The sequence below is a fragment of the Nansenia antarctica genome, assembly GCF_963989245.1.
Source record: "Nansenia antarctica genome assembly, chromosome: 12".
Lineage (NCBI taxonomy): Eukaryota > Metazoa > Chordata > Actinopteri > Argentiniformes > Microstomatidae > Nansenia > Nansenia antarctica.
In genome coordinates this window covers 16,437,874-16,460,496 of record NC_137682.1, presented here as the reverse complement: position 1 = coordinate 16,460,496, position 22,623 = coordinate 16,437,874, and the positions used below count along the sequence as shown (strand labels likewise).

At 42.3% G+C, this 22,623-nt stretch overlaps 1 protein-coding gene across 1 annotated transcript; it reads right to left on the bottom strand.

Moving 5' to 3' along the window:
* Positions 1 to 13,254: 13,254 nt before the first annotated feature.
* On the bottom strand, positions 13,255 to 18,474 carry LOC308168938 (phosphatidylinositol 3-kinase regulatory subunit gamma-like; the record flags this gene model as incomplete). Its single annotated transcript, XM_080543576.1, has 10 exons — positions 13,255 to 13,540; positions 13,715 to 13,885; positions 14,014 to 14,088; positions 14,280 to 14,456; positions 15,492 to 15,634; positions 15,767 to 15,892; positions 16,018 to 16,198; positions 16,369 to 16,467; positions 16,599 to 16,710; positions 18,420 to 18,474. 10 exons carry the CDS (start codon positions 18,472 to 18,474, stop codon positions 13,255 to 13,257), a joined length of 1,425 nt encoding a protein of 474 aa, XP_080399702.1.
* Positions 18,475 to 22,623: the final 4,149 nt, after the last annotated feature.

Genomic DNA, 22,623 nt, shown 5'->3' with positions numbered 1-22,623 from the left:
CTCATGAACTCATAACAGCAAATGGTAGCAAATGCTATATAAACAGATATGAACTATAAAAGCATTTCCATATGACGGCAATGCAGTGTTTGAATGCTGTATGTTCTACCAGAAGTTCCTGCTCTGCTTCTGGGACTGCACAGTCTGTGGACTTCACCTCAATCTCCTGAGATTGCAAACACATCATTGGTGATAAATTCTGTTGGCATGCACCTCATAATTAACAGAAATTGTTACATTTGTAAATGTTAATTATTTATGTATTTTCCATATTGCAGTGTTTTAAATTGTGTGTATTTTACCTGAAGCTCTCGTTCTGTGTCTGGGACAGCACTGTCTGTGGACTCCACCTCAATCTCCTGAAATTACAAATAAATCATTTGTGATTAATTGTGTTGGGTTTACCTATATTTGTATGGCATATGTTACATATATTACATGACAGACAATGTATTTGCAGTCTCTGAACAAAGTGTGTTGTACCTGAAGCTCCAGCTCTGTTTCTGTGACTGAGGTTCCTGCCAGCTGAGGGTAGATGTGCCTGGCCCAAAAACGGCTGATGGTGTCCACTCCCTTACAAATAAAATCTTCATCTTGATGGACACGGAAGATGACCGTTTGCTTCGGGGTCCAGGTGATGAAGTCTGCATAGGTTGTTTTGCACACATACATCTGCATCTGCACCTGTAAAATAAAAGGACAGCATAGCTCTACCACCCTACAATCACTAAAACTGCCACAAACACAGAAAATGAAATTCCTTGTGAAGTGTTATGTATTGTATTACCTGGGTGTAGTAGCTGTGGTTGGTCCTCAGCGACAACAAAGTGTCCAGATGTCCTGTCTTGTCTGTGGGCCAGTGATCAGGTGAAATATCACTGGCCCATTTCAAGGGACACTTTGCCTCAACCACTCCTTTCCCACAGCAATCACATGATATGTATGCATCACAGCTTACACCAATGTAGGGCTTCTCTTTGCACACTCGGAAGCCTGCCCTCCCAATCTTGAGGCTCTTGTGGGCTGTATATACCTCACTCGATAAGGTGATTGCAGTTTGTGCTGTGAATGTTGTTGTTAGGCCTAGGGCATACTTATATGTTTCGATGGCCTCCTTTTCATGTTCCCTACCCCAAACTATGCCTGGAGTTGTCAGACGGTTTTGCAGAGACCCTTTCTGCACAATATCTCTCAGAAGTGATTTTGAGGGTTTCTCAAGAGGTGTGTGTAGTACCCTGTGCGCGGATGTGCCTGTCACCCTCCCAACTCTTTGCAGGTGCCAAGTTGAACATTCTGCCTGGTCTTTAGTTTCTTCCTCTATTGCCAGTACTTGGTCATCAGAAAACCCTAACAGATTTTCATACCATGGCATTGGCCTGAAAGAGTCCGCATATCCATTAAAAGTGCTGAGACCAACGGGCAGTGCTCCAGTGGCAGACAACATATCAAGGAACTGTTTTTGATGTTGTTCTTTTGCCTTCGGAACTACCCCACACTTTTTTCCAACAGCCCTCTTTCTTTTTGCCTTGTCTGTGTAGAATTTAATGTCCTTCACCATGTCTGCCTCCACCTTTTTGGTACAGACTTTATTCCACTCACAGGCGATGCTGGTTGGTGCCGTCCTTGTGTAGCCAAGGCGGACAGATGCCTCTAACTTAAAAAGAAGTGCCCCGACGTGGGAACAACTTTCTCCCAGTCTAGAATACAATAGAATACAATGAGCATTTATTTTCTTCTGAAAGAATTTGATATGGCATTGAGATTAAAACTGTTATGTTATGCAGTCAGCTTACCCTGCCATGCAATCACAGTGAGCTGCTTTAACCTCTCCAGTACTCTTAGCAGCAACCCAAGTGCTGTGGGATTTATCAGTGACCCTCCATGATGGCTTGACCTGGGTCTTGAAAACTGTGATGTCAGCAGAGGGTTTGTGGTGCAGTACCACATCCACCCAGCCACTGGTGAAGAACTTATGTGCTTCCAGGGATTTGTAGTTCTTCATTTGACTTGCCGTGTAAATCCCTAGATGAGAGTGTTACATTAGTTTTCTTAAGATAGGATCATTAATAAATCTGTTTATATCTGTATATATATATATATATCTAAAGACGTTATAGCTAGCTAGCTAGCTATGAGTTATCCTCAAAATAATGAACAGCAAGCTAGGTCCTAAACTAGGGCCGGTGGAAGAGGGCAAGTATCACATTGTACAGACTACCAAAACAGAAAAATAAAATTTTAACGACAGCAAAAGTGAAAGATATCAGAAATGCATTACCTGGAGATTCAATAAGGTAATTGTATATGTTAGGATATGGCACCTCAGGCCATTGGGTCGGGTCGTTCATCCACATGGATGGAGGCAGACTGAAAGGACACACGTTGCCTATTTCATTAATTTTCTCCATAACGACGTCGATCATTGATCGGCAACGACACTATATAATTGTTTGCCTGATTGGCCATCGGATTTGCGATCCTAATATCTAAAAAGCAATACGGCTTTCTTATTTTATCGGATTAAAGCAAAGACCACAAATTCCCATTGACCGCCTGTCAAACTTCTACACTTCTCGCACCCAACAGGGGACGTGATCGTCCTGATGACAGGGAGATGACGTATGACTGCTCTGGAGGCAGACTGAAAGGACACACTCACTAGATATTGATAGATAGACATAGAACATACAGAGATAGTCATAGATTCATAATTGCAACACATAGGCTAGCCAGATAGATATACATTAAAAAAACGTTGCCTGTTCATGTACACACGCAATAAATATTTGATTGTTCACATAAGCACAAGTCTGTCCAGTTCCCACAATATAGCCTTGTTTTGCACTCTTTCCCTGTTCCACGAGCACGTCCCAACACTGTTGGCCCTGTTATGACATGTTGACCATTTATATCTGCTCCAATTACATGTCAAGGGGATAGTGGAGTGAATAGTGAATTGGACTGGTGATCGGAAGGTTGTGAGTTCAAATCCTGCCTGAAACAACACCACTAGTGTGCCCTTGAGTACTACAATTACTCCAAAGCAAATTCTATTCTATTCATATCAGAAATGGACACAACAGTTGCATTTATTTATTTATTCATATGTATTTATTATAGTCTACTAGACACACCAACATTTAAGACCACATATATGGCCACATACACATCGACACAGTTTGTCACAGCACCTTTATTGAACAAGACATCGCAGATGACGGTGGGCTTATTGTATTTTGCTTCAAATTCCTGACTTGTGAATCAGCCGATACAGGCGCCATACCATGACCTGACCAGCAGATGGCATTGTGGAGCTGCTGTATCGACTGCATCGATAGATCGACACTTTTTCCGACACAATTGTGTCGAACTGTCAATTGCGTCGAAAGCTTCGTTTCCCCCATCACTATATCACAGGGCACAGATGAAGCTGGGGTACATAGAAAAACAACGGCAAGTTTATACAAATTTCCCGAATCGGTCACGTGGTACGGCCGGCAGGCGAAGCTTCGCTCTTACCATACGTCATCAACGCATGCCTCGATACGCGCACCACAAACATCTGCTTTGGTTACTCGACACACGCTACGAAGCGTCGGCACGGAAGGACACATCACTAGCAAACACCAAACGCGTTTCATTTAATTGTGTTAAATGAGCTCTCATTCAATGTCACTTCGACTATGCCGTAACATCATGGTACTATAGAACCACAAAGGCCCAAAAAACAAGACTCCAGACAGCCCAAAATAAACTGGTTAGGCTTCTGCTAGGCCTCAACCCTAGGACACATCTAACCGCTGCTCATTTTTTGAGCCTTGATTGGCTACGAGTAGTTGACAGAGTGCAGCAGCTTGCACTGGGCCTGGTCTTCAAGATACGCTACACCACAAAGACACCCAAGTACCTGTCAACATACTTCCAAAAAGTGAACAACGTCCACACATACAATACCAGAGGAAGCTCCACGAACCACGTTCAACCGCGTTGCACCACAAACAAGGGGTTAAACTCGTTTGCAAACTATGCAGTAAAAATGTGGAACGCCCTTCCTAAAATCTTAAAGGAGTGCAAAACACTGCCCACCTTCAAAACCACTCTCAAAAAACATTTACAGGAGACTGCAATCCGTAACTGGACCCTCTAAATCAAAAATCAGATTAAAAGACCCGAACTACCCACTGTACATACTTTGTGTTTTGTCCCCCGCCCCCACCTGTGGTGTATGTCCCCACCTGTCCTACCCGCTGTACATACCTTATGTTTTGTTGTATTGTTCTTCCCATGATGGATGTATGTTTATCTTGTAGATAGTACTAGTTATTTGTCTGTATTATCTTGTAGATAGTACTAGTTTTTTTGTCTGTCTTACATGTAACGATGAATTGAGAATCAAGGACCCCAATTGAAATAAGCCAGTGGCTTTCTTGGGTTTTTATCCTGTTAGTTGACCTTGTATGTAATATGTACTTTCATGTACCTACTTCTGCAAATCTTCTAATAAAGTTTTCAATCAATCAAAAAAGTCTATCCTGAAACCCTCTGTAAGGAGAAGCACACACTATTTCTACATGAAATATTCCTTAATATTTAGTTTCTGTTAAAAAAACGCAGCTAAAACAAGTCGTACAGGTCCTTGGTTCTACTGACCATAAGCACATAAGCACAAACGTAGGCCTACTAGTATTATTAAACATACAGTACTCTCCATAAGTATTGGAACGAGGAAGCATTTTGCCTTCTTTTAGCTCTACTCCAAAAGTTTGGATTTAAAATCAATGTTACAATTACTTACAATGAGGTTAAAGTAGAGATTATTTTGTGCTCAAATCAACTCAAATTAACTCTCTGTTTTGGTTGGAAGTTACTTTGGGGTGATTTGGCTACGAATGTTGAACTTTTGTGTTCCCCTATCACTCCCACTGTTTTGGAGTAGCGGTGGCTAAATGCATGTGTGCAGACGGATGCTATTGTTTTGACAGGCCATTTTCACATAGATGTGGGCCTCAGTCAATACCACTAGATGGCAGCATTACCAAACCCATGTGAATGACATCACCTCAAACCTCTCTGTGTGAAGCATGACACCTCCAGAGACTGGGAGCCTGACTGCTACCACACTACTTGTGTTGCTGCCTCCCTAAGTATGTGGGGGCAGAAATCATATCATTTAGCTCCAATATGAATGTAAGTATATGCATCATGTTGAGAATGGTACACATTGCCCATAGAGGTTGCAATATCTAGATATTTCATGGGTTGTACATCCTTTTACATGTCCACTATCTGAACGGAATCAGGACAGTTCAGGCTACACCTTACAGTTTTTCTCTATCGCTTTACAGTTTTTCTCAGTTGCTAAAACACTAAACCCCATTCTCTGAACCAAATTCTCAGTGGCCTAAACTCATTTGTCTTTTGGCCAAACCTTAAACACTGTTCAGGTACTTAGACGGATGCTATTGTTTTGACAGGCCATTTTCACATAGATGTGGGCCTCAGTCAATACCACTAGATGGCAGCATTACCAAACCCATGTGAATGACATCACCTCAAACCTCTCTGTGTGAAGCATGACACCTCCAGAGACTGGGAGCCTGACTGCTACCACACTACTTGTGTTGCTGCCTCCCTAAGTATGTGGGGGCAGAAATCATATCATTTAGCTCCAATATGAATGTAAGTATATGCATCATGTTGAGAATGGTACACATTGCCCATAGAGGTTGCAATATCTAGATATTTCATGGGTTGTACATCCTTTTACATGTCCACTATCTGAACGGAATCAGGACAGGTCAGGCTACACCTTACAGTTTTTCTCTATCGCTTTACAGTTTTTCTCAGTTGCTAAAACACTAAACCCCATTCTCTGAACCAAATTCTCAGTGGCCTAAACTCATTTGTCTTTTGGCCAAACCTTAAACACTGTTCAGGTACTTAGACACAATTTGCAAAACTCATCCGCTCTTTGTTGCCAAACCTTAAACACATTCTTAGTCACTAAACACATTTCACACTGTGATACACTTGTGTTGCAAAATTGTGAACACTGGCAGCAGAATGTGAACACAACTCCAACCCAGTTGTCATCTGTTCCACACAACAACTCAACATTTAACACACATGTTTCTAATGATGTGATCAGACCAATTGGGCAGGGTAAAAGTCAGTTCAGAGTGCACAGGTGGCACATGTGCATCCATCTACAATGGACGGAAACATACAGAGAGGCAGAGGAGGAAGAGTTCTGCACTTTTCTCCCAACAACAAGAAGCACTCATTGTTGACATGGTCCTTCAAAATAATGCCATCCGACTCTGTGAAATCCAGCAGAGAGTGATTGAAGACAATGTCAACTTTGATGGTGTCCTCACATGCAACAGACAAGTGTACAGAGTACCCTTTGATCGCAACTCTGCAAGAGTTCTAAGATATCAGCATGTGCAAGTAAGTGTAACCTACACACACTTTCAGCACTGATGCTTCCAGTACAATTCTATGCTCCAGTACAATTCTATGCTACTAGGCCTACTGTTACTGTAGGCTAGTAGTTGCAGTTGCTATGTTTACGGTACTGTAAACTATATTGTAATGTACGTAAATCTGGAGTGCATATACTGTAAATGCACTATTGCAGAAGTCTGTCTTTCTGTATCACTTACTGTACTTAACTACTTTTTATCTATTTTTATAGAGTGTTTGAACTGGATTCCATTGAAAGGCCCCATGAATACATTTTCATAGATGAAGCAGGGTTCAATCTGGCGAAAAGGAGGCCGAGAGGCTGGAACACAATTGGTCAACGTGCCATTGTGGAAGTCCCTGACCAGCGTGGTGGCAATGTCACCATTATTGTGCAGCCATAAGTAACTGGGGGGTTCTCCAACGTCTTGCAAACCTTCTGGGTAGTCTACAGGATATTATAGCTGCGTGTGAGAAGCTGCATCAGCAAGCAGTTCATCCTGTATATGTCATAGTTTGGGACAATGTGAGCTTTCACCGTGCTGTCCTGATACGTGAGTGGTTCACCAACAACCAGCGCTTCATAACGGTTTTCCTTCCACCTTACAGTCCAAAGACATGATGTTGGAGAATGAATCTCAGTGACTTTGATTGTGCAGTAATGTGCTTTTCATTTAGCATTTTCTGTTTTTGTTTTGAAAGTGGTGAATGTAGATATCACTTAACATTTTCTGTTAACGACATGCCCTTGGTTGCTGTGTCCTAAATTATTTTATGTAGTGTCTAACGAATGCTCTGTGGTGAATATATTTTTACTTGCTGTGTGTATGATCTGAATACAGTGTTTGGTTTTGAACACAGGATAAGTGGTTTTGAGGTGATAGTTTGATTTTGGTAGGAAAGTCTGGGGTTTTGTGAATGTAGTTTGAATTTTTGGATTTGTGTTTAAGGTTTTGAGAAAATGGGTGGAGGTTTCAAGAAATTTATTTTAGCAACTGAGAAAAATTGTAACACTAACATTGGAACCTCAAACACAATGACCAAAACCTGAAACTGGTGTATTTTATCTCACACCAATTCTTCACAACGACAAACACATTGCTTGCTTATCACTCATTTTGCAGCTCTAAACCACACAGTTAACAAAACACTAAATACAATTCTCTACATTTGGCACACACTTCCTTGATAAAATCTCTTGTGTTCACATGGGAAACACTACCATTCAGAATGCTGAACTCAAACCACCAATCACACAATCACACTCCTCATATGGACAAACACCTATTGCATTTGAATTAGCAATCATAGGTTTAGCACTAAAAGGGCCAAAGGTGAGCTCTCCTGTGTTTAAATAATCTGAAGTATATCAGGGCTGGATTCGTCATGCTAGGCGATACTTTCCCATCTGCTTGGCCAGGGAGAACATTGCCTGTGATGTCGACGAGGTCTTGTGGCCTTTGTGTAGAGTATATGCAGAAGGCTTATTTTCTTTTTTCTATTGTTTGTTCTGTATGAAGAACACTTTACAAATCCAACTGTCATTGCTGAGATGTGTACAGTATTTCAGAATAAAAAACAAACATTCTATTTTTGTATTTGTGTGTTTTATATTTGAGTATGAAAACATAACAGTTTATAACAGACTACTGTACGTATGTAGTGTAACACTGAAAATGCAAAAGGCCTACTGATAATCTTATCATTGTGCACATCAGTGTTCAATTGGTTGTTACAAGTGTCTTTGACCACAACATTTCATTTTGAGAAGACAGCATTATTTTCAATGCAGTGTTTGCTTTTGCAAGAGATTTGTGAAGTTTAGGGTTTTGTGTGTGAGTTTTTGGATTTGTGTTAAGAGTTCAGAGAAAATGAGCTATGTTTTGAGAAAATGTGTTAAAACGATAGAGAAAAACTGTAACTGCTCCTCCTGAGACATCAACTACCCCCCCTGCACTGTGTTTCCAGAGACACCTGCTTCCTCCCCTATACTGTTTCTCCAGTGTCTACTAAAACATGTTATTCTTCTAGCACAAGACTGTCAATGGCCACTGGCCTGAGCTAGATTACTTTTCCTGCTACGGATTGATGATTCACTTACTAAGTCAAATGTATGTATCTGACATTGACTTATGTATCTACGGGTCAATGGTCCTACACTGTGCTGCTAACAACTGGTGACTTAAACATGTCCAACATAATCAAAACAGATCATTGAATCTGCTGACCCTCCATGTCCTTGTGATATCCTTCTAATAGTATTGTTTCTGCTGTACAGTATTTCATATTTGTTTATACTTACTTATACTTTATCGGTTGTTCTATGTTTTATCACCTCAATGTTGGCCAAATGTTTTGGCCAAATCATCATTGTAAATGACAGTTGGTTCTCAATTAAGTTGATATTAAATACTTTGAAGGGACTCTATTCAGTCTTTCTGGGGTGCTCTTTTACCTGTATGACCTAGGTTTAAAATGATTGATTAATAGAGATATGTAATATCTTCGATATATTTGATCACTTTTATTAACTTAGGCAATCTTATGAGAATATTTCCCCCTCATCTTTTTACAGAACCAAAATCTCCCATTGTTACTGCATTTATTCAAGTAAATACTACAATTAGGTAGCCCAAGAAACAGGACTGCCAAATAAAGAGTTATTACTCAATTTAAGGCAAAAGTCTCTGATCGACTCAGTAGCTCTTAAACCATCTGAGTAATTTATGTAAACTTTTTCCAGAAAGGAATACAGCAATACAACACCCTACAAATCTGCTCTGTTGGCTTGTAAGGGGTATCAATAGTGATTCCCTCATCCTAGCTTATCCTTCTCAACCGTCACTACTCTTGGCTGACCTCTCCATCTTACACTTCCAGCTCTAATTCCTTCATGATTGGTCCCCAGCGGCCCCTCTGCCATCTGCATGGAGTTAATGGTTCTAAATCTCATGCCACATTGCAATGTTGGCGCCGTGCCCGGTGGACATTCTAATCATTTCTGTGCTGAACCCCTCCTGTTACATGATTGTCTTTTGACTCTACAGGTTGACCAAGGCCCTCCGTTGACTGGGGTGAGATAAGGTGTGAGGATTTACAAGGAGGGGTGGGGGTTACAAATGCTCAAAATAATAGGTGTGATAATAGAGTGTGGGCTGAGGGTCAAGGAGGACAGTGTCCTGGTTAGCTGTTTGAGGAGGACAGTGTCCTGGTCAGCTCAGCTCTACCTGCCCCTAATACTGTGGAAGTGTCCTGGCCCTAAGCATTAACGTTACCATCATTGACATACTCCCTGCAGGTCTTGGGTTCAAAAGGTTTGCGTTGCCAAAAGGCCTGGCAAAAAGGCACCAGGCCACCTTTTGTACGGTTATAAAACAAGGTATAATGCTATAGACCTGCCTAATTAAGGGGACCACATAAGGTTACATAACGTGTGATGTCCAATCAAGCTGAATACTGCAGCTCTGCTATCATCTTTGGAATAAAAATACAGTAAATGGAGTACGACGAGCATATTAATGCCCCAGATCACGAGGTACCAGTGCCTGTCCTTTATGTTACCAGGAGTCAATTCTTATGCAGAGACACAGCAAACCAGGGCATGTATGACCTGAAGACATTAGCTATTATGTATTATACATTCTTCTTCTTTTTCTTCTTATTATTATTATTACTTTCCCCCTAGTTTATGGTAGGGAGGGATTCTAATTATAAATGATAGACACAACACAGTGAAATCTGTTCCACATACAGACGTGATACAGTATGCCATAAATACAATCAATAATGATAATAGTAAGAGTAGAAACGAAACAAGCATGATGAAAATGTCAGTAATAAATAATCCTTTATTCTTCTGAGATGCTTTTTTTCTCCTTAGTTAATAAATGCATTCACTTTCTTTGAGTATGGCATCTAAGGGTGAGCATTTTGTCAGCATGAAAATAGTTGGGAATAATGATATATATTCAAGACTCTTGAGTATTACAATATCATATCATTCACTCATTTCCATGCCTTTCTTCTCTAACTGTGCTGGTGAAAGGAGAGAAACTAGTGACACTACGTCACTGTCACTGGGATTCGAGTCTGCCTTCAACATAGCAACTGGGTGCTGATTGGCTGCCAGTCAGGGAGCTCCTGTTCTTCCATTGGTGGGCAGGCTGGTGTGAAATTGGAGAGGCAGACGGAGACAGAGGGAAAGGGCAGGTGATTGGTTCAGGAAACCTGAATGAGAAACTCTCAATTGCCAATGCCTGTGAGAAGGTTGATGGAGTATTTTAGGTGTGACTATAAAGCTCATTCATTCTTCGGTTGTTGCCCAGGAGTGATTTCAAGGCGGGAATGTGCATAGCCTACAAGATTGAGGAATGGTGAAGAAATACGTACTATACATCTTTATGAGAGACTGCAAATGTGCAAATATTACCATGAGAGAGGGGGATGATAGGATATTATGTGCTTGCACAGAACCTCAGAGGGGGTTCAGGTGGGCTCAAACTAAACAGGTTAGAATGAGCCAAGTGATATGGTTAAGTAAGAGGAATGTATAAATGGTTAGTGCTAGATCATATAAGGTGTGTACTACTAACTAACATTGAGCCCCATTCTGTTGTCAGCTATTTGATTTAAACTCTCACTGATATCTTATTTATACATGCTTATCAGGCATGTACAAAGACAAGCACACATTCTCATACCCTTAGTGTGTGACTCAGCGGTCCATGGTGGTGTGATGGTACAAGCTGTCCTGACTCCACTGCATCTGGTCTACCCAGGCAAGCTGTCGACAGACACTCTGCTGACACAGTTAGAGGGAACTAATGCTGCGTTCAGTGTGCTTGCAACTAGGAAACTCTTGACATTTCCAACTTCAAAGATGATTGCTGAATTTCCCCACAGACCTCTATTTCCCATAGAACAGGAAGTTCTATGCAAATAGAGGTCTGAGTTTCTGACATGAACTGGACAGGTCTGGCATGAACGCTGCATAATCCCCGGCCTGGATCTGACGGTGGTGGTGGTGGTGGTGGGGGGAATCTCCCCCAGAACATCCCCATCCTTTATACTACTAATCCTCAACCAACACAGACTTGCTGGGGTTGGATAGGCCACCTGTTGATCATTGCCTGACTGACCAATGGGATTGGCCCTGATGGGTCTGTCCAGGGTTTATCTTACTCCCACTTCCCCGTTGTTCCTCTTATCCAGGATGTTCTTATCTCCCCACTCTCTTGCAGGATTTTCCCTGTGAAGTGAAAGGCAGTTCTAGATGATCTCTCTATAAGCATTGCTATTGGTAATTATTAGACGTGGAACATCATGTTTGAATTTGCCAACTCCCCTTAAGTCCACCAACACTCCCATTTACTGGCCTGCTTAGTTTGTGTTGGTCAGGGCAGATGCACTTTGCCGGTTACACCAAATTACCAAAATCGTCTTTGCACACGGTTTTAGTGTTGTGTAGAGATGTTCAGTCGAAGCAAATTCGAGCCCAACGATTTCACAAGTCAACAAAACTCTATCAGTTTATTTGTCTTACAGCAAGAAAAGTTCAAAATCTCACATTGCTTAACGTTAGGCTAAATTAGCCTCCATCCACATAAACGAGTTTTACTGTATCTTAACACAAAGTGTCTATTGTCCTCAAACTTGAACAATGTGCCAAGAACAACATGAATTCCTTTCCTCTTAAGCTATGTAGGCTACATGTCATGAAGAAACATTCATCGCTTGAGCAATGCCACAGTTCAAGTAAGAGACAGGATATTTCCAGACCTCAGGCAGTTCACACAAACTCAGGAGGTCACATCACATTAATGCCACCAAAGAGAGTGCATTTGTGTGGCAAATATCTACCCCCCTATAATAGCATCATCTATAACAATTCCAATACTGTTGAATTGCACTTTCATCTTCTGTGGCATGTATCAGAAAAAATATATCTAGAATATAAAAAGCTTATACTTCGAGTAACAGAATATAACATACAGTACTTCAGTTTATGTTTTGATCAGCACATTAGCAAGTTTTCCCTGCTCACAATGTAATCAACTGTCTAAATGGGGTTGTATCTTTGCTCACTGATAAGTGCTTTGGTTAATGGGCACAATATGGAAAATGTCATTCCAAGAGTAATCTAGACAATTGTTAATGCTACATACTTATCCATCAGTTACTGGGTATGACATTTCAACAGGAGCATTCTCTCGTCTCAAGATTAACCATTATTATCACAAAATACTTCTGCAGCATTGGTCAGAAAATGTTTGGTCTACCACAGCAATGTGACTGAGTAATCAGCCTTATTTCTGCATCATTGTATAGTCTGAACCCACATAAATCATCCAACCTACATGGGCATCACAGGATTAAATGTTTTAAAATACTCTTGTATTGTGTGGTCTCATTTGACATTAGTGGCACATTTGGGTTGTCAAAATGGGGCCCTGGGAAGTCCAAATAATGAACAGCACCTGATAAATGAACACACATACAGTACATATACTGTACAAAACCTTTTGATCCCCTTCGTGAAGAGGTCCATTGATATAAAAACAAACAATAGGTGAAAATAGGCTTAAAATAACAAAACTAAATCTTATAAAAAAAAAGAAAAAGAAAAGGAAAATCCAAGCTGACATTCAAGTTCCGGTCACGCTCCAATCAGTGAAATCACATTCACAAAATCTGTTGGAATCATCCTAGTGCAAATTTCACAAACCCCTCTAGTTGTCCACAATAGGATGCAGTACACAAACATGTCTGTCTGTCTGTCTGTCTGTCGGTCTACATCTCCGGGGCAGCTGGTGCCAGTCCAGCAGCAGAGAGTTTAGGAGTGTGGAGGAGAAGGCGATCCTCTGTGCTGGGGCAGGGGGCAGGGACAGGGACAGGGACAGTCATGTGGACTGGGTGGGCCAGCCGTATGTCCAGAGCGTCATTGTGCTGTGCTAGGGAGTTCAGGCGGTAGTGCAGAACCAGGTCTTTGAGAGAGCAGTGGAGGTCATAGGGTTCCGCGAAGCCGTAGCCACGTGGCGTGCTGTAGATCATACAATGCTTTACTTCTTCGTTAACACTAGAAACAGAAAGAAAGACCCTAGTTAATATACCAGGGTAAGCCTTGGGACAAACACACAACTGTAAAAATATAGGTTACAGCCTGAAAGCCCTTGCTGGAACTCAGCCTCTAACCTCAAACACAAAGCATCATAGGCATACAGTAGACGCCTTGGGAGTACAGGATACTCACACTACAGAGCAGGCATAGCAGCCCTGCTTGCTGCTCTCCCGGACCAGGAAGGTTCCAGAAGGTTTGCCCTGAAGCATCTCCTCAGCCTGCATGCGGCTTAGCTCGCCCACAAACCAGCTTGTCTCATCGTGGTGTGGCAGCTTCGCTTCATCTCCCTTTAACACGTAGGTGCTGCACACAGAAAAAGGACATTTATAAAACCAAAGCAGCTTTGAAAAGGTTTGGGGTTTAACTGATATTTATTTTATATAGAGAGAATGCTCTGGTTGTGTATTTTGGAAGGACAATGGTGGACTTACTCATCACTGCTGTCATTTTGAATCCCCAGCCAGTCTTTGATGCGTTTCTGTCGTACGCCTTTGTGAATCAGCCAGCTGGATTACGAAGAAGGAGGAAAAAGAGGACGTTACAAAGAGCAAATAATCACACACTCTAAAAGCAATCATGAACAATACTTTCAATACAAAATAGCCTGAAAAAAACTAAACAAATGTAAAACTTTTGTTTGATAAATGCATATAAGACTATCAAAGTATCCAATGAGCATCAATCAGGCTCAACCCACTTGAGGTACTGGTCCCTGGCGTTGCGTAGCTGGAAGAGGTCAGGCCTCAGGCTGTTCATCCTCAGGTCCGTCTCCCTGTAGTCCTGCACCTGGGTCCTCAGGTCCTGCTCCAGATGGACCTTACTGTCGTAGATCTCCCCCAGACGTGACTTCAGCTTCTCATAGTTCATCAGGAAACTGGGAGGGGAGAGGTTACAGGTCATAAGGGTCAGGGGTCAAAGGAGAAAGGGGGGGGGGGGGGGGGGGGGGTCAGGCCAACTCATGCCATCAGTCTGAGTAGAACCACAGCTGCATGAGTGTCAAGAACCCTCCCCCCCACCCCCCTCAACGTATTCACACTATGAAAAGCATACAAGAATATTCCAGAAGGCTGATATAGGCCGAATCCCAATACACCCCTTGCGTGTTCACATGTAGGGATAGGGTGTCCCAATTCTTGTTGGGATAGAGGGGTAGGGCCAAGTGGTAGGGCTACATGGCCCTCCAAACAAAGGTTTTTCAGAGGCACACTCAACACCGTGTTATGAGAAATCTCCCAGAATGCCATGCGAATCATGGACAAACAAAAGAAACCCACAAATGTAATTATTTTCTAAAGATTTGAAAATGACAACTATTGTATTATCTTAGTTTAATGCTTTTCTTTAAAACAAGCATAACAAAATATTGCTAGTATGCTGATGTCTCTAATTAGCTAGCTAACGTTACAACACTGTTTTAAGGCTGATTTTGTACATGACAGTCCCGTATTTTGACATATTTCCATATCACATTTCCCCCTTTTGATGGCATACGATGCCTGAAATTTAACTACAAGCAGCGAAGTTGTTGCACTTGTTACTGCTCCTCTAATATCAGTGCAGACTGGCAGGGTAGGAGCACGGGTTGCTAGCTTACAGAGGACCACTATTCTGTCATGAAGTGGCCTGGTAATGAAGCATTGTTCTTTTTTATTTGATGACTTGTTTCATCGCTTGATAGAGTGAAACGTCCAAGTTGTGAACGAACAATCGTGAGCGTCCATTATTTTCTATGATACTACTGATGACATATCAGGGTCTTGATGGGTTGTCCCATTTCATAGGGGAAGATTTCATCCACTACGCCTTCTAACTCTGTTCCGAGGGGCAAGTCGAAAAGCGAGAGGTAGGGGTAAAATAAGAAATGGTATCGGGCCATAGAGTCATGATGTTGTGCTGGAGCCAGACTCACCTCTCCAGGTCCTTCTCAGTTCCTTCAGACTGATTGCTCCTCTCACACTCCTCTCCATAGCGCTCCTGCTCACGGCATTGCTCCTCGAAGATCATCATGGTCTCATTGAAGGCCTCAATTGCCGTCCTTTTCATCTGGATCTCCTGGGTTACAATAACAGACAGGAGATCAACATTAACACACCACTTTTGAACAGAGTCAAATCACATGATTTGTCTTTTCATGTACTACCACGGCACATGGTCCACTGAAATACACAAGATGCATGTTCTTACCTGTGAGGTTTTAGTGTAGGCCTCATACAGACAGTCAAACTCCTTGGACTTCTCTTGATACTGATTGTGGTACTCTTGGAGTTTCCTCCCAGCGACATCAACACTGTCTTCCTTCACCAGTTGATCCTGGGCACAGATACGATTTTCATCAACTCAAGATGAAGACAACATTCTATTGTTTTTTACTCTATTCTATCAAGTCTCTGAACGTCTTTTGAGAAGAGGAGGGGTAGGTGGTGCCTGATGCCTACCTGTTGGAAGCGGGACACGGGGTGTGTGAGGATCACATCCAGCATGGTGTTGTACTCCACCAGAGGATGGTGCTGGTAGTGCCAGATCAGCTCCACCACAGAGCTGAAGGTCAGGGGGTCAGAGAAGCCATACTTCCCCTCCCGGTGGTAGATCTTTATCAGCTTGTTGTGGCCATCTTTCCTAAGGACCAATGGAGAGAGTTTTTGATGCCATGGAATGAAAGGGAAGGCACAGTAGCCCTACTTCTCTGCTCGGACTACATCAAACACGGATGATTTGAGAATATAATCTAGTAGTATACTAGTGACATGAGACTAAGTCATTCTAGGCTCTAGACCTGTTCATTTTACCTCAGTGTTAGTGTGAAGTCTCCCTGTGTCTTTGTGGTGGCATCACGAACCAGGAAGGAACCATCAGGTGTGTCACAGAGCTTCTCATTGACTTCCTCCCTGGGGGAATGACAAAGGCACATTACAGCAAAATTATAGAAAAAAAAGGAAAAACTATTGGTAGACATTACCATCAAAGGAATCTGATTCCTCTATGCAGAGAAAGGGAATAGGACGGTTCAGTTGTATACCTGGTGATGTCTCCCCAGTACCATTCAGCGTCCTGCAGTAGGTAGACTGGTGCCACCTTGATGCAGTTGTTAACGGTGGAAGTCATGGGCTTTGTTGACCTAGGAGGGAGAGCTGAGAGAAAGAGAAAGAGAGATGAGGATGACAGTTTCTAAGAAAGACCGCCATTACCTGAGACATACAGTATTGATCTGTTTGAGTCAGGGATTGATCTGCAAACATGATCCCCCCCCCTCTCTACCATGACCCATGCAAGCCCCACTGCTGTTGAATGAATGAATAAGGACAGTAGGCCTACAGCAGAGCAGGAGAGATTTGCTTCGGCCTACTAGATACTTAACCATCAACCCCCCTCAAATCCACACACAAGCAGCCTTGACAAGACTTGTCAAACTCTCCTGACAAGCCCAGACATGTTCTCAGCTGATAGCGCCTAGTGATATCAGATCTCTGCATCAGGAAAGTCAACAACTGTCCACAGCAACTGTCCCTGGAAGATTGTAATTTCTCCACAGGGCAGGACAACGAAGGAGCCAGTACTTGCATGAATGCATATTCAGCCCATTTTCACTTCATCAAGTGGAGTAAGAATCCAATGTTTGAATCCAAAGAGTTACATTTTACATCCTCTGCCCAAACTGCCCCCAAAGCCAAATCTTCTGAACAACCTCAAAAAGCAAGCTCTGATCCTTTCAAAAACGTTTTATTTTTTATTTTTCTTACAACCCAGACCTTTCAAAATTCCTCCCCATAAAGCTTTAAAGCTAACACAAAATTCTGGACCTTCCAAAGCTTGAACGTTTACCAAAAATGAAAAGGAGGAGGGAGCCAACCGCATCAAGAAGAGAGCAGGGCGATATATTTCACTGCAGGACAAAAGTGCCTTTCAGTAACCTGTTACCAGAACAGAACAGAAGCCTCAGTGAGGAGAAAATGTTGAGTTTCTAACCTCCTTCCGCTCTCCCTTTTTCTTATTCCAAAATAAGCAAAAGGCAGGTGCAACAAAAATGTAAACCTGGGAGACTCAGCACATTTTCTTCTGCACACAACCCTCCCTCACTTTAGGCTGCTGCCAAAACCTTGACACTCTAAGTGCTGTCAGCTACAACATGACAGTCAGAAAACAGCACAGACTTACTAAGATTAAAATAATAAGAATAATAATTAATTAATAATATATTTATAAATCAACTCAAGAAACAGGTGCATGACATGTATCGCAGCTGACACTAATGCACATTGTCAAATGTAATTCACTGTAGGCTTAATGCCATAAAGGAACACTGAAATGCATTTGTAACTAGATGTATTTTGTACATTGTTGTCTACATGTAGCAAGAAGGCAATTGTCATGCAACTGTGTAGCTCGCCTATATAATATTAGCGCACAAATGAACCATAGTCGGCCAATAGACTAGGCTACTGCCAGGGAAAAGGGAACAAAGCAGTCGTTTCCTGCGGCATTTCATGAGCACTAAAACACCCGTTATGTTATTCACTTGCAGAATACTTCCAAATCCACAACACAAATGTGCTATTTTCTATGGAGTTGTTATAAACTTGGACACAGACATGTTGAGAGACAAAGCAACCGAACCATCTGATCCGCGATGGGGTATGACGTAATTGACAAGCGAATTGCGGTATGCATGCCTGGGCAGAGCCCTATGTGCCAGGCTGAACACGGACACCTGTGCGCCACTGGCCAGATGGCAACTTTCTATCAGCGATGGCATGATTAAAAAGGTGACAATGTCCAAAGAATTTAACCCGAATTAACATGTTATAAGCATAGATTGCAGATCCGACCACAGCTTGCTTACCTGGAGGTGCCTGATCCATTTCGATGTAAAATAGGACTTCAGCAGGACAACACATTACGCACGGTTAAAGTGTTTCCAAATCGTTTTGCACCTTTCTCGACGCCAAAAGAATACAACTTTCTCATGCACCAAAAGTGAAATTAGGCCAAATTCACCAGCAAGTTTTAGAAGCAAGCGTCACGTCTGATTAGGTAGAATTGCGATGATCCCTTATTCCAACTTCATAGAAAATGATGGGCTCCAAGCCTGTGTTTGTATCTTATTTGAGAAATTTGCAGCCTGACATTGTAGAAAGATTGTCATAACCGCGCCACGTCCCACTGCACAGTCGTGCGCGCAGCTCTAAACTTCTCTTCGGAAGTCAAAGGGATTTTAAAGGGATCTGTAACCCCATCCTGGGAGGAACCAAAACCTGCCCTACTTAGAGGGGGATGTTATCCACCATGCATTATTGTTCAATGCAGGATATTGCAGAAATAAATTCCTGATGCAAGTTTTTGTACAGTTGTTTGATGTTTTCATCCTTTTTATCAATTCTATATGATTTCATATGGCCAAATGTCTTTACGTTTTTGTTTTGTGATGTCCGTCCACCCCTAAGGTGAAAGTGGTATAGTCCTTGCCAGATCATTTCATCCAACGTCTTTTGCAAAATAACTGTAACTGCTGATTAATTCGACACATTTTAATATGAGTGACACTAGTCATACACGATACTTAATAGAGGCATTATATCTTCCCTCAATAATCACTGGTTGCCTTTTGCAAAGACATATGCTATTTATAATCATCATAAATGTGTGCTATTAATGAACAACTATGAATGGCTTTTATTTGGTCTGCTCATTAGGCCCTAGGTAGTTCTCAATACATAATGTTAAGAAATGACATTGATTTATCAGCGTTGTTGAGAATCTATGATACTCAAAAGTACCATAGATTTCGCTGTGTTGCCTCAGCTCCATTCTCCCATGGTCAAAAGGTTGCCTTGTTGGGGGGGGGGGGGGTGAATAGATCTCCACATGGCTTTCATCCCTTCTTCACTGTCCTTGACTGTCTGGACTGTCTAAAAGGGCAACTGTAGATATTCTTATGAATGTCTCCTCCCTTGCCTGACCCATTGCACAGTAGTACATGACAAGCGTTGTACTTACATAGGTGCAGTCCTGTTTAGCCTGTAAGACATGCTCAACAGCAAGAATAGCTTGAATGTCACCTGATGGATTATTACAGTAATGTGATCAACCTCTAGAGGTTACCATGGGTAAAACAGGCCATACAGTGAGCAGTGAGGAAAATATGACACAGAATGTATGAATGTGATTATCAGCATGCTACCATTTATAACCATAATGATGAATACACATCAATACGTGTATTTGTGTCCAATCAAGACACAAAACTGTTTTGTAAGGCATCCTGTCCCACAATCAAAAGAGGTAATCAATCTAGCATTGGACTGTTGTAGCTTGCAAAGACAGTGAAACAAGGCCTGTCTTGGTGGCCTTTCTCTTTTGGTGTCCAGTCGTTTATGGCAGGTCCCCTTTTTGACCTCTAACAGCTAGCTGAGGAGGTAATTGCCCTCATCACCCCGTTTTCCCATCAGTAAGAAGAGCATTTCCTCTGTCCAGAGCCTCTGAGACTGGCTATAGAGCCTGACAGAGAACTATATACATTAAAAACCTACATAAAACACACACACACACACACACACACACACACACACACACACACACACACAGAAAATGTCAGTAGAACAACTATATTTGAATTATTAGCTTTTTTTCTTCTGTCATTTGCATACAAAATGCAAATTATTTCTTATTAGAACTACCTGAGGGGTGCGTGGATGACTTGGAAAGTTGATGTAAAGAAGGAGCTTTGTAAACAACAAACAAGTCTACTGTAAACATGTCTACCCCAAACAAAGTTTGAGTTTTAGTTGTTACTACAGTATAGCATGCCCCTTGGGCTAATAAGTGTGTGTGTGTGTGTGTGTGTGTGTGTGTGTGTGTGTGTGTGTGTGTGTGTATGTGTAGTGTGTATGTGTGTTTGTGCGTGTGTGTGCGCGTGCGTGTGTGCGCGTGCATGCGTGCGTGTGAGAGAGAGAGAGAGAGAGTGAGAGAGCATGCACACGCGCGTGCGCGCGAGAGAGTAAATGTAAATGTGGGTGCCCTTTGTGGGGTTTTTGGTGGTCTGTCAGGGCATGTCTGTGGATGCCCATCCCCCGCCCTCTAACCCCTTATGTCATCCCCCATCAGTTAGTACTCAGAATGTGTCCTCTTGTCCACTGGGTCTGACCCATGTGACCTGGCTGTTTCAATCCCAGTACCCTAACGCAGTAACACAGCAATAGATCTTGGGAGAGGTAGCCAAGATGAGTGGTGTGTGTATGTGTGTGTGTGTGTGTGTGTGTGTGTGTGTGTGTGTGTGTTTGTGTGTATATTTCACTGTCAAATAAATATGATGAGATGCTGAATTCCACCCTTATTCTACAGCAGTATTAATGGGAGTAGAGGCTAGGTGGCGTGTGTGTGTGTGTGTGTGTGTGTGTGTGTGTGTGTGTGTGTGTGTGTGTGTGTGTGTGTGTGTGTGTGTGTGTGTGTGTGTGTGTGTGTGTGTGTGTGTGTGTGTGTGTGTGTGTGTGTGTGTGTGTGTGTGTGTGTGTGTGTGTGTGTGTGTGTGTGTGTGTGTGTGTGTGTGTGTGTGTGTGTGTGTGTGTGTGTGTGTGTGTGTGTGTGTGTGTGTGTGTGTGTGTGTGTGTGTGTGTGTGTGTGTGTGTGTGTGTGTGTGTGTGTGTGTGTGTGTGTGTGTGTGTGTGTGTGTGTGTGTGTGTGTGTGTGTGTGTGTGTGTGTGTGTGTGTGTGTGTGTGTGTGTGTGTGTGTGTGTGTGTGTGTGTGTGTGTGTGTGTGTGTGTGTGTGTGTGTGTGTGTGTGTGTGTGTGTGTGTGTGTGTGTGTGTGTGTGTGTGTGTGTGTGTGTGTGTGTGTGTGTGTGTGTGTGGGGTGACAGGCAGGATAAACATTTTGGCTCTGGTCTTGAGATTTAGGCAGCCCTGATGGGATCAGTGGAGTCTAATCGTAGGCTTAACAGGATAGTGTAGGCTCAACCTGCAAGCCTGTCCAGCTGCCCTTTAGCTGACATGGCTCATCTCTATCCCAATCCTCTATCTTTCAATGTATGGTGAGAAAAGGGTGCAAGGACGGGTGTCTTTCATTTTATTTTGTGTTTATTTCTCATCAGTGTTTTATTCCATTTATCTTATTTAGATTCAAATAAAAACCTGTCATGAAACTAATGGTTAGACGTTCTTCACTCATTGGTGCTGAAGAACAGCAGTTGCTATTGTCACGACCCTGGCTCATGGATCGAGGCAAGAAGGGGAGACCACACGTCAGAATCAGTGAAATAACATAATATCTATTAACTCAGGCAAAAAGAATACTTACAAAACAAAATTGAGGTGTGTCCGTCAGTAATCAGTAGTGTGAGTGTAAGTGTGAATGCAGGATGTTGTAGTTGGGTGTAAAATAAGAACTGCGTGGAGAGAGGCCTCCCAGGGGAATGAAGAGCGCCTGCTCTTATAGCCCAGCCACCAGGTGTAGGCAATTACTGATTAGGCCAACCGGCCAGGAGCATGAGTGTGCTCCTCCTGCAGAGAGAGAAAGCAGACCCACAGCCAACAGCCCAAACAGACCGTCCCACTATCAACTCTGTTCATGTTATTGAAGTTTGTTTTGACTCGATAATCCATATTTATGTATTTGATCTTTCGATCTTTCTTAGATATATGTATACGTATATATACAGTATATATAATATATTCGATTTAACAGATGCTTTTATACAATGGTCTTACAGTACAGTGAGTGCACACATTCTTTGTATATATGGTCCCAGCGGGAATCAGACCCCCAACTTAAGTGTAGTCAGAGCCATGCTCTGTCTGCTGAGCTACACAGGACTACTGGATACGTCTGTGTTCTTTTTTTGTGATCAAATGTTTCTTTGTTTTCTTTTAAAACACATAATAACAAAACAAGACAACAAGGCCGCATCTTGCAACCAACGCCCCCAACAACCCATACAACCACACCAAAACACACAAATTACAATATAGCTATCTAGGTATTAGGGACATACATTACAAGTCGGGACCTAAAACAAAAAAGAAAGTAAATCAGATAACCCCCACCCACCCACC